General features: G+C 47.7%; 2 protein-coding genes across 5 annotated transcripts in view; one reads left to right on the forward strand and one right to left on the reverse strand.

Annotated features, from left to right (window-relative positions):
* Positions 1–5: 5 nt before the first annotated feature.
* Positions 6–2,353, forward strand: LOC114852511 (relaxin-3 receptor 1-like). The gene has a single exon (XM_029144976.3). It carries the CDS (start codon positions 884–886, stop codon positions 2,024–2,026), a length of 1,143 nt encoding a protein of 380 aa, XP_029000809.1. The 5' UTR covers positions 6–883; the 3' UTR covers positions 2,027–2,353.
* A 1,253-nt stretch (positions 2,354–3,606) lies between these two features.
* itga11a (integrin, alpha 11a) overlaps positions 3,607–12,064 on the reverse strand; it is a 30,784-nt gene continuing 22,326 nt past the window's right edge. For all 4 annotated transcript variants that reach the window (XM_029144975.3, XM_029144974.3, XM_029144973.3 and 1 more), the window contains 15 exons: positions 11,855–12,021; positions 10,502–10,641; positions 10,300–10,410; positions 10,090–10,175; positions 9,779–9,989; positions 9,562–9,660; positions 7,299–7,375; positions 7,011–7,094; positions 6,748–6,838; positions 6,549–6,662; positions 6,351–6,434; positions 6,154–6,264; positions 5,924–6,019; positions 5,176–5,289; positions 3,607–4,776 (listed from right to left, as the gene is read on the reverse strand). In XM_029144975.3, the coding sequence (XP_029000808.1) occupies positions 4,699–4,776; positions 5,176–5,289; positions 5,924–6,019; positions 6,154–6,264; positions 6,351–6,434; positions 6,549–6,662; positions 6,748–6,838; positions 7,011–7,094; positions 7,299–7,375; positions 9,562–9,660; positions 9,779–9,989; positions 10,090–10,175; positions 10,300–10,410; positions 10,502–10,641; positions 11,855–12,021 (1,663 nt within the window). In that variant the 3' untranslated portion in view covers positions 3,607–4,698. The remainder of the gene's footprint in view (positions 4,777–5,175; positions 5,290–5,923; positions 6,020–6,153; positions 6,265–6,350; positions 6,435–6,548; positions 6,663–6,747; positions 6,839–7,010; positions 7,095–7,298; positions 7,376–9,561; positions 9,661–9,778; positions 9,990–10,089; positions 10,176–10,299; positions 10,411–10,501; positions 10,642–11,854; positions 12,022–12,064) is intronic.

A 12,064-nucleotide genomic window follows, 5' to 3' on the forward strand; every position in this document is an offset into this window, starting at 1 on the left:
CGCAGATGGGAGGACTCGAGACAATGGGGCCATCTTCCAGCGGACTTAAAGGGGAACGCGTCTCCGGGAAACCGGATCCGGTGTCATGCGGTCTAATTGGCGCGCGCTCGCAGGACGGAGGGCGTTCGGGTTCTCAGCGGGTCAGACGAGGACCCGCGTCCACGTGGAAGCTGTCACGTACAGTGGGAGGAACGGGTCCACATCTCCTTTAAAACAAACTGGGTCAAACTCCGCGAGGTTCTGGATGTGCACAAACCCTTTGGTGCCACAGAGCATCGCAGTCACAGTGCGCTAAAATGCTTTCCGCTGGCAATTCAATTAAAGTAGAAGTGGAATAAAGCCATTACTGGCACATTTCTATTAAGTCTCGTCACTGGTCATCTTCTCGAGCGGCGCGCGCCCTCTAGCGGACGTTAAAGGCGTGACGCGCACAACTTCAACATCACACTGGTTTTACTGTTTACTGTACGTCCATTGTGCCCTGAACGAATGAGTGCACGCGCAATCCACGTACGCAGATGATTAATGCGCATTAAACGTTGTGTTTGTGAACAGCTGCATCTTTAAACAGGAGCGGGACCTCGTTTTACGCACTGCCCCGTGCGCAGGTGCCACACACCCACGCCACGTGGAGCCCGTCCGGCGTAAACCCAGCCTCCGGTCCTCCCGTGACATCCTGCATCGTCCCGTCTTTCACTGGGTCTTTCGGCTTCTCTGTCACGTCTCACGCGGCCAATCGCGGCTCGGCAGAGGAGCGCGCGCCTCTATAAAGGCTGACAGCGCGCCGCTGTCATCCAGAGCGATGTGACGGGGCATCGCGCTGCTCGCACGGCTGAGGCGCGCTCACGTGGCCTGGCACGGCTCCGGGTGCCCACGCGTAAAGATGGACGACACGTTTAACCACAGCGGGGGGCTGAACCGAAGTTCACCTGCAGACGAGAAATTCAACTTCGAAGACATCGACGTGGGCGCGGACGGGACCCCGATCCTGAGGATCGTCATCTCCGTGGTGTACTCCGTGGTTTGCGCCGTGGGCTTAGTGGGGAACCTGCTCGTTTTCTTCCTCATGAGGTTAAGGCAAGGTCGGAAGAAGTCCACCATCAACGTGTTCATCATCAACCTGGCAGTGACGGACTTCCAGTTCGTGCTCACGCTGCCCTTCTGGGCCGTGGACACCGTGCAGGACTTCAGCTGGCCGTTTGGAGACGCCATGTGCAAGATCATCCTCTCCATCACCGTCATGAACATGTACGCCAGCGTGTTCTTCCTCACCGCCATGAGCGTGACCCGCTACCTGGCCGTGGCCTCGGCTCTGAAGAAGAGGCACTACAGCAGGTCGCGGTGCGTGAGGTGGGTGTGCGCGCTGCTGTGGGTGGCGGCGACGGTGGCCACGGCTCCCACGGCCGTGTTCTCCACCGTGACCGTGGTCGCTGGAGAGAAGCTCTGCCTCCTCAGGTTCCCCGAGGGACATGACTGGCTCGCCCTGTATCACATCCAGAAAATACTCATAGCCTTCATAATCCCCATGTTCATCGTGTGCGTGAATTACCTGATGCTGCTGCACTACGTCAGACAGCGGAGCATGGACAGCAGGAACCCGAGGCGGAGATCCAGGGTCACCAAATCCGTCGCTATCGTGGTTCTGTCGTTCTTCTGCTGCTGGATGCCAAATCACGCCATCACGTTCTGGGGCGTCTTGGTGAAGTTGAACGCGGTCAACTGGGACAAAGCCTATTACATGGCGCACACGTACGTGTTCCCCGTCAGCGTGTGCCTGGCGCACGCCAACAGCTGCTTGAACCCCGTGCTCTACTGCCTGATGAGGCCGGAGATCAGGAAGCTGCTGAGCGCATTGCTGTGGAGGGGCTCCCCGTCCTCCAGCAGGCGCTGCCCGACGCGCTCCTTTACGCACGGAGAAGCCGGAGGAGTCGCGCCTCTGCAGGTCGTGGACGGCGCAGAATACTCGCTGTCCATCATAGACCGCAAAGGCTCCACGAGCTCCAAAGTGACGGAGCACAAGCGCTAATTTAAGTTCAGCGAAGGCAGAGTAGACGTGTAGATGTGTCGTGCGTAATTCCAGCTCCCTGGTGTTTGAAGGACACGCAGCTGCGCATCATGTCATTGTCAAGTGTAGCGACTTCTCTCCTCTAAAATGCAGCTACCTGTAGATTTTATTTGTGCCCTGTGAAAAAAAGCTTTTATGGCATTTTATGAGCAAACAAGATACGTTGAGGACGCAGGAGACGAGGAAGTAACGGTAATAAAGGTTAAAAGGAAAAACAACGCTGCAACCTTTTCTATTCATGTACAGCCTGAAAAGCCCGTCTTCAAATAAATCACCCTTTTCCATGAGCGCCAGTGGTTTGTCTTTTTCATTTGCTCTCATTCTCAACAAATGACTGAACGCCTGTCCCGGTGACAGAGGACCTGTCGTCCTGCCAGTCTGAGCAGGTGCACACAGATGCTTTGCTCTCGAGTCTGACGCCTCCAATCTTTACGGGAACGCGTCACATCCGCAGGTCCTGAGCGTCTGCCTGCAGCCCTGCTGCTAACGACGCCGCGCGTCTGTCTGACGAGGCCCAGAGGACGGGTGAATGTCGCACGCAGAGGCTTGTTTGAGTGATTCATGATTTGGGCTGAGGGAGTCTCCAGGGTGAAGGTGCTGGATGCTGTCAGCTTGTGTTGCGTGTCCCCGGCCGTCCTCCCGTTCGTGCCCGGAGGCGCTTTCAGTGATATGTGGTCTGTCTGAGCTGCAGGAAGCCAGAGTCCAAACTGCTCGACTCAAGTGCTGCTTTACCACCAGCTCGTGTTATCGGTCTGTGTCATTTCTATGGTCAACCTCATTTAAATCCTTACACATTTTCCATAAAGGCCTTAAGAAACTCCTCGGTATATGCGCCTCTACAGCCTCAGCTCATCAACACCTCCTGCAGGAATCTTTTAGTGGTGAACTAAAAGGCAGATCCTGAAACGGGGCCGGTCAAAGCAACAGGACAACATATGCAGCAGCAAACGTTGGGTGGCTTCAGGCTGCTTGTGTCGGTAGAGATGAACAGGAATTTAGTCCAGCAGTCGTTCCACGTCGGAAACAGATGAGTTTCATTTAAGCAGCTGCTCCTGGAGGATGAATCTGATGTAAGTGTTAACCCGTTCACACAAATGCTTTCATGAACAGAGAATATCTGCACATACACTTACACGCGTGCATGTGACATACTGCACACGTGCGTCTAAGCTGCACTACAGTAACAGAACATGGACCACATTCAGGCAGCTGTTCCAAACGGAGCCTTTTTATTTCCATTTAGTACAAATATGTTTAAATGTCCTGCAGCGTCTTTACAGAAGCTGCGTCACTGAGGGATTGACTGTTTATCTCCTATTGCTTTCTGTTTTGTCAGGACGTCGGCAAATGCAACTATTTAATTTTCCCCCAAGAGATCGACATGCTTACACTGTAACAATGCCAGTGGCAGACAGGTTGGCAGTGTGGGCTGGAATCAAACCTGCAACCCTTACATTATATGGACGTCGACAACTCTGCACTGCAGCCTCAACAAACCGATAGCGACATCACTACTGACGCTCAATGAATCCACACATTCGTAACAGTTTACAGAACATAAACAAGTTTAATTTGTCTTGTGTCGTACAGGTGATCACACCCTATCAAATTAAAACACACACACATTCATTCTGAGCTCCCAGAGGGCGCTGGCATAGTGTGAGCGTTACACATTCACTCGTCCTCGCGGCGATGGACCAACAGTTCAATTAAAATCCCCCAAATGCTTCCAGCGGTGTCTGATGCATGGCCGTTGCTCCGAGGCGGAAAACGGTAAAAGGCAACAAGTTTAACCACAAAGTCAACTTGTTTATTTAGTCTCGCTGCTTAAGTTACAATTAAGTAATGCCATAAATCCTAAAAGTATCATAATATGTAAAGGTTATAAAAAACTACTTGACTATTTACACAATTCAAGTTAATTCTGTACAAAGTAAAAGTGCATCAAACGTTTAAAAAACCTCCGCATGTTTCAGGAGAATAATGTTAAAAATGAAGGAAAAGAAGGTTTTTCTACGAGAACACCATGAATCTGATCTGTTCTCTGGTGACTTTAGGTTTGTTTATTCATAAATTATTCTGCAAGTCAGATGAATGTGTTGCATAAAATCTTTTAAACAACAAACTGAATACACAGTATTAGAAATGCAACTGCGGTAGCTTTTGAGCGGAGGAACGCCCTCGAGGTTTTTAATGAACTGTATAAAAATACAAAGAGTAAAATAAATACAGTGGGAAGAGACGGATTTAACTTAGAGGCAAACTGCATGAACTTCCTGTGACACATTGATCGAAGCTTGTCCTGTTCTTCCTTTCAAACAGCCAGAGAAAGCACCAGAGTTCCTGCCTGAAGCCAGGAGCGCTCCGATGTGCGACGGGTCGGCACCAGTGGAGCGCGTACAGAGCCTCTGGTGCCGTAACAGTGCAGGAGTGAAACGTGTGTGACAGTGCTGGGTCTTCAGGGCCCGGCCTCGTGGCCTGGGACAGATCCAGTGCACCAAACCTTGCTTGAGCGATCATGCACAGCTGTCCATGCGGTCCCACCGTGGCGGGAGGAGCAGGGGGAGGCGGGTCGGTCCCTGAGTGTTGGGTCCCCTGTGGAGAGGCCGTGTGCTGGGGGCCCGTAGCCTGCGTTACCGCTCCTCGGCCGCCGTCCCGTTGGCCTTCTGCTCGTCCTCGTCTCTCCGCTGCTGCCTCCGGAAGAAGCCGAGCTGCGTGGGAGGAGGCATCGGACCAGGTTTATTGTCTGGAGTTTATTGCCAGTGTGACAGCTTTAGCTACGGCTGCACACATTACAAACGCTCTGCATCAAGCATCCCACAGTTGGTGGGTTTGGACCAGAAACAGGAGAAACGTCACTAAAATTTAGTAGCAGTTGTGTTTAGCAGATATAATTAATTCATTTATTTAACAAGCTTTACCTCATCCTCTACTACTAGGAGTCAGTCCAACTAGATAGAAATTAAATATTCTGTGGCACAAACAACTAACTTATACGGTATATTCCTGTCAGCATAGTCTGGTCCCAATAAACAATGAGAGTGTTGAACTTGAAACAAGAATAAAGCTTTAGTCTGCTAGTAAAACATGCAGCACACACAATAACCTACCTTCCACAGAGCGAGACTGAGCAGGGCTAATAATAGGAGCCCTCCTAGCATGCTACCGATGATTATCCAGGTGGGGACTCTGTAATCGCTCCCTTTTCTGATCTCTAGTATTATCTGTCAGACAAAATGAGATGACAAGATACACTGTGATTCATTTTCAGACAGGACTACTGATAATAATGCTGTTGGTCATCATGTAGTGTTGTGAGCTACATATACTGAATTTATTTAGCACATCACTCATGCAGTACATACAGCATTATTGATAATAAATGAAAGTGTAAGAATTGTATGTATCAATGAGTCAGCCATTTTTCAGGATTTGGTCTAAAAACTACAGTTTTTCCCTCAAATCTGCTTCGTCACAGAATCAGTGACATCAGTACTCACACGATCGTACGCCGTGTTGCTGATCGTCTGTTTTGACCGGCCAACAGATGGCAGCACAGCTTAGTGCATGCCTTCACTCTTTTACATGTTGTGCTGCTGGTCCTTTCGGTCCCTGAGCACCACACAGCACGCATGCTCCACCACCAACCTCTACTGTGTGAATCTGCCCCACTACGTCGTAACAGAAGCCCCTGACCGGTTTTATGAAGCGTTCACAGCAACAAATCGCACATGCTGGGCCTCTTTAGACATTACACCACCGTACGCGTTCAAATTTAACTTTACTTTGTAAAAGGCGACCTTTCTCAGCTCACTTTGCTCATACTGCTAACACTAATACTGCCGGTTGTTGACTCACATGTCTGACAGGCCTCTCTTCATGTAAAAACATGGGGCTGGAGGTGGGGAGCTCCACCGATGCACTGGTTACCAGTTCCAGGACTTTGAACTTCAGCTGCGGACGGAATGAAAACATGCAGTGAAGGACTACAAAGCTGTCATCAGTGCAGAGTTAACGCAGACAAGCAGCTGGAGAGGCTGCATGAGTGAAGTGACGTTGGCCATGCATGTTCTGGGTCTGACGCTCACTGCGTGCAGCGTGTCTATCCGCAGGGTTCCTGCGATCCTCACTGCAGTTTCCCGGTGTGAGGCCACGTTGATGGAGCACTGGATGGGCAGAGACAGGGTGTTGGATCGGTTCTGCGTGAACAAAACAAACACCTTTGAGCGATGTGTGGAATGATAATCTGTTCTGTGGAAATAGATTTGGTCCGTGTGCTCTTTACTAAGCGGGAGAAGCGTGAAAGGTCCTCAGGCGACGCGCGGCTCTGTGCAATGTGCTGAATTGGTAAACAGTGGGAACCGTCCCTCTGAGGTGTGACATGACGGCAGAGTAAAAATGCCTGTTAGCAACTGCACAAGGGCTGAAATAGAACGATGATAAGATGTAGCTCTGTAATGAAGGGAGCAGCTGATGAACTCACCTGGTCAATATAGAAGTCAGATATCTGAAGGAGCTGGTTCCCATTTTTTGTCATTTCTGGGACATCAATGTTGAGCTGCAGATCTTTTACTGGGAAATAGCCGAGGTTCTGCATCTGAGGAGCATGAGCAAAATAACAGCGAGAAGATTCTTTCCAAGCACAGACTTCCTACACAGATGAATAAAGTCAATTTTGGTACCTGGAAAGTGAAATTGAAAGGAGGACCAATAATTCCAGGCTCCTCCAGCGACAGCTCTGGTTTGATCTCATACTGGGTTGTTTTTGAATCCCTTTGGAAGTGAAAATGAAGAAGCGAACAGTAAAAGACACACTCAGATATGTTGATTTGGTAGTTTCACAAACCCTTTTGTTTTTGTTAGTGGTATTTCCCTGTTAATGCTTTCATAAATAAAGTGCTTGAGCAATTTGTAGTGTTTGTAAGACAGTGAGATGCTGACAGACCTAGTGAAGAGGAGGTCCGCCTCATACTTCAGTGAGTAATAGATATCCTTGAAATTGTCCGCTGTGCTCCGATCTTCGCCATCACTGAGAACAAGACAAATGTTCAAACAACACAAGCAATGATGCTAATACTGAAAAATGTAGTGCAGCTGCAACATTTTATCCAGGGTTAATGATGAAGCTGCTTCTTGGTTCATTATCTTGGTTGAGCAACATCAGTGAAGGAGGCTAAGCTGCAGGTTACGTGATCAGACGTCAGTCACTGTAAATCCAGAGATTAGTTCACACCTGCTGGCTTCCAGGACGATCCTCACGTGCTCCAGGAAGACCGTGCGACTGAACTCGAACTCAAGACGGAATAAAACCTGCACAGAAAAGAAGCTTAAATTTAGACTGCACGTCGTACAGCTGAAGCTTCTGTAGACTCCCACGCAACTGTATATGAATATATATACAAGACCTCTCATTAGGGATTAAGGGCTCAAGCTTGCAATAACCTGCTGGAAGTCTGAGCTATGACCTCAGGCAGCCTGAGGTTAAGGAGAGCCAGGGAATTTCCCTTTAGCGAGGACACTGCTCTAAATACAATTCGACCAGCAAAAAGCACATTCACAGTGAAACACAGAGGAGAGGAAGAAGACGACGTGCATCGTTCCAAACAAAAATAAAGGAAGAATCCGAGTGTGGGGAGAGGAGATGATTGGCAGCAGAAGGAGCCGCGCTGAACGATGTTTACAGTCTTCATCGCTGTAATGAAATCCTGACGGATTCCGCTGGACCAGAGAGAAATGCATGACGGGGTTTACTGTTTACCCCCGTATAGACGCCTCATCCTGGACAGACCGCAGCCATGGTACACACTGGACACGGAGGGAGGATGGTCTACTTTCAGTTAATTTAATCATCCCCCTTCTGCTTCGTAACGAAGGGAAAGCTTCATTTTTATTCCAGCATGTTTGGCTGACACGCACAGAGGAATGCACGCATGCGAGCGCTATGGGTTTGGAAGACATTACTGCCCGTGGCGACGGGACATAGCTGAGCACGGAGCTCCTCCTCCTCCTCTGGGCTGGAGTCTGCCCACATCCTTTCACCCCACTTACTGTCAGTCACCCAGCAATTAATTAGAGCCAGTTTTCCAAGTGTTTGTTCATGTAGGGGAAAACAAAAGCAAACAGTGGTCCCCACCAACATGTACACAGCTCACAGACCTCACTGTGCAGCAGCGCTGAGGTTTACAGTACATGCTGGTGTCACAGAGGTCAGGAGCGGCACAAAAGTCAAAACAGGCCCGACTATTTAAAAAGCCTTGAGGTTCCTACTTTCCTTCAGCTAAACAGCAGTTTGCGCTGGTTTGGCAGCGGCACCGACGTACAATCTCCCTTGTTTAAATGTGTGCCACATTTCAAAAGGCGCTCGACCCGAGCAGATCAGCGCTGTGGCTCTGGATGCTGCTCCGATGAGTCACGGCGTGCAGATTCAGGGTGACCCCGGTCGTCCTGCTTCGGTTGCTGAGGAGCTCTGCGCAGCATCGTGATGATGTTTTCGTTTCCCAGGACACAACTATTGTTTGTAATAATGACGTGGTCAGGAAGTTTCATGTCATCCCTACTTGTCCACAGACTGGGCATCTGCATCTTTGCAGTGGAAAACACTGCTTAAGTATAATCTCCAGTAGCTTTTAATTGCACATCTGACGTACGATCAGTGTCTTCTCTATCAAACTAATTCTTTCTTTCTTTCTTTCTCTCTGCTAAATCTTTCCATCTTAAATAAAACACGATGCCGTTCTGTAAAGTGCTCTGGAAACGCAGACGCTCATAAATATTGTTGACATTACAAGCCTGTGGAAAGAGCAGAGCTTCAAGTGAGAATCAGTAACAGATGAGAGAAGAAGTACATCGTGGTGTCGTCCACACAGTCTCACCTGGGACTCAGCTAAGCAACAGACAGTGGGGCTCATTCACAGTATTGTTTCTTAAAATCAAGAAATTATTTTTAGACTTTTGATAGTAAATCTTACAATAGTACTTCAATTCACACTGTATGACATGATCATGAAAAAATGGATGAATGTTCCACTGACCCTGCAACCGAACAGGATGCTCATCTAAAGATGACTAATGGATGCATTCTGTCCAAACATGTGCCTGTTATTTCATTCTTTTCTAACCGGGGTGCCTGTCGCGCTCGTCTAACGGCTGCAGCGTGTGTTTTGGGCCCCGTGGTCTGATGCGGTCGGTCTGAATGTTTTTTCAGTTCTGGAACAGCAGCACAATACAAGCTTTGATATGGCTCAGACTGCACTGCAGACAAATAGAGTTTTGTATTTTTCAGATTTGTTAGGCATCTTAACTCATTTTCAAGCCTGAAAAGGCCAATATAAGTAAAGTTCCCACTGACGGAAAGATCTGCATCTGCTTTCTGACTTTAATTATCACCTAGAGCCCTGAGATCTGTTTTGGTGAATTGATAAAATTAAAATGTAATGTGGGAAAATATCAGAATCATGACCTAATCAAGATGTGTTCACAGAGTGTGTTTCTCTCACCTGACTCTTCGCTCTCATGAACGGAGCGCTGACGTTACACAGTTTCTCATTTCTGCCTTTGTCTCTGATGTAACACTCGATCTTGACGTCAGAGTTGTCCTGGGTCAAACAACAACCGTCTAGATGTTAATAACAGCACCGTCACCTCATTTCATCTGCTGCACTGCGTTTTTTAGAGTTATAGTAATTCACTGGTTTCACTGCGGTGATCACAGACCTTCACTATAAGGCTGGAGAAGCGCAGGTTTGGCGTGTAGCTAATGTTGAGGCGAGCATTGTAGGCATTCTCTCCTTTGTTCTCCAGGCGGACGTCCACCACCATCCGCCTCCTGTTCGCCTCGAGCACCCGCAGAGATTCTGCTGCCCCTTGTTCACTTTGATGGCGGCAGAAAACACCAGAAGACTGCACAGGCTGTGCACAAAAGTGACTGGGAAGCAGGGAAGATGTGAAACTTCATTTAAAGACCAGTCCAGGACCCTTTAGTTTATTTACTCCTAGTGTGTCTTTGCTGTGATGTGTTTACCTACTTTTGAGTCATCAGGTCTGTCATCGCCTGCAGTGCGAGGTCTGGAATGCAGCGATCGTCCTCGTCGCACCCGTTCCAGAACGGCAGCTGGCGAAAGTCAAACGCTTTCATTGTTCAAATAAAGTTCTCCTCTTCTATTTCCTATTCTTACTCTGACAGAACCAAACCATTTATGGACAAGTGTTTAGGTAGAGACCAAATAATCTCTCACCTCAGTCCTCACAACAGTAGGCCAGCTGTCGTCCAGAACAGGTCCCTGGCTTGGATCCTGTAGCCCGACTTCTACAGAAAATACTATCGGCCTTGCATAATCTGTGGTCTCCTAATAGGAAACATTAAAAAGAGTAATAAACATTATATCATCATGATCTTGTTTGAAGTCGAGGGTATTTTGTGTTTTCTAGCCTGGTCACCATAACGTGGAAATAGAAGTGTTCGCAGGTCTCCTCTCCAGGAAACAGGGTGAGGTTCTGGGTCTGCAGCTTGTTTGGGTTGTCCAGGATGACCCGTGGATTGAAACGTCTCTCCTCGAAGGAAACATTATATTTGATGCCTATGCGCCAGGAGCAGAGATAGGAATTAGACTTGTGTGCTAAAGCAGCTTCTATTTGTGTTAAAATGAGACAACAACTTCAGTTCTTACTTAAATTAGGGCAGAATAATTGAAAGAAAGCATCAGGAGTTGCTGTTAGTATTCTACAGTAACTTCTCTTTTCCAGGTACAGAGTTACATTTTGATGCTACATTAAACCTGCGTCATCACAGAGTTCCTCCAAATGAAGGACATCTATAAATTAATTACTTGTGTGTTTGTTTTGAAGGTTTCACTCTCAAATACTGTAAATAGACATTTAAATACAGTAAATAGGATTAAGCTGAATATAACAGACTATAACCATTTATTGCCACAAACCTGACAAACACATCTGCCATGTATTACTAGTCAGACATGAAAATAGGAGGAAAATTGAATGAAGGTTTTCCCCTGTATGAAGCCACGGCAGAGCAGATAACTCCCTCAATTCCTCTTCACTCTGTTTTGGCACCTTTGATAGATTTGTTAAAGATGTTGAAGGTCACGAGGTTACTTCACAACACAGTTACACCCACACCTCTGCTTCCTCCCCACGATACACTGTGAAACTACCCCCTGCTACTGTACCTCTTAAAACAAATTTGTGAGCTGGGAACTTTGAACCTCTATGCAGGTGGGCTCCTGCGCCGGGCACAACCCTGCACTGAGTTATCTATGAGGTGTCATCACCAGCACAGACTTAGAAACAACTCAAATAATGGATTCAACCTGCACTCGCACAATAAATAGAACATTTCACAGCAGCAGGGCGGCTCACATATGCCAGCTTTGAAGCAGCAGCATTGGGCGGAAAAACAGCCATGAGATCTGAATCTCTAACTGCTACTAAAGAAACATTTTGCTTTGGCGCCGCTCTAAATGGCAGGAGCCATCACAGTTTTTACTGGAAGCCACATGCTGAAAAGTCTCCTCCAACCAGGGAGTGAAGCATAACTGTCCAGAGGCCTTTTCACATTTAATATGAGCAATTTCTATTCAGTCGGAGTCCAAAAATGTGCAGAACTATATTGCAAAAATTTAATAGATTTAATAGTCAGTTTAATTTAATAGTCAGTTTAATAACTAAAGGTTTGTGTTTGTTTTAGAAAAACAGGCTCTGATGACATTGAGAAAACATCATTCAAAGGAAGCTTAACTGGGATTCCTAAAGTGGATTATTTTTCTGGTTTACCTGTTTCCTGTGTGCTGGGAATGGCCGTCCTAGCCGTGATGTTGAAACATACAATAGCTGACATGCAGGTCACGTCTTTGCCACCTCTCTGACAGTCCTTCACAAAGATGTTGATTTTACTGGGCTCAAACCGGACAGCGGTATAGATCCGGACAACACTCCGTGACCTGAGAGAGCACAGAGGGGTCACAGATTAAAACAAGCCATGAC

Source organism: Betta splendens, chromosome 3 (assembly GCF_900634795.4).
Source record: "Betta splendens chromosome 3, fBetSpl5.4, whole genome shotgun sequence".
Lineage (NCBI taxonomy): Eukaryota > Metazoa > Chordata > Actinopteri > Anabantiformes > Osphronemidae > Betta > Betta splendens.

What these genes read in the sequence shown, in the direction of transcription:
- LOC114852511 (XM_029144976.3), top strand. Translation starts at nt 884, where the DNA reads ATGGACGACACGTTTAACCACAGCGGGGGGCTGAACCGAAGTTCACCT.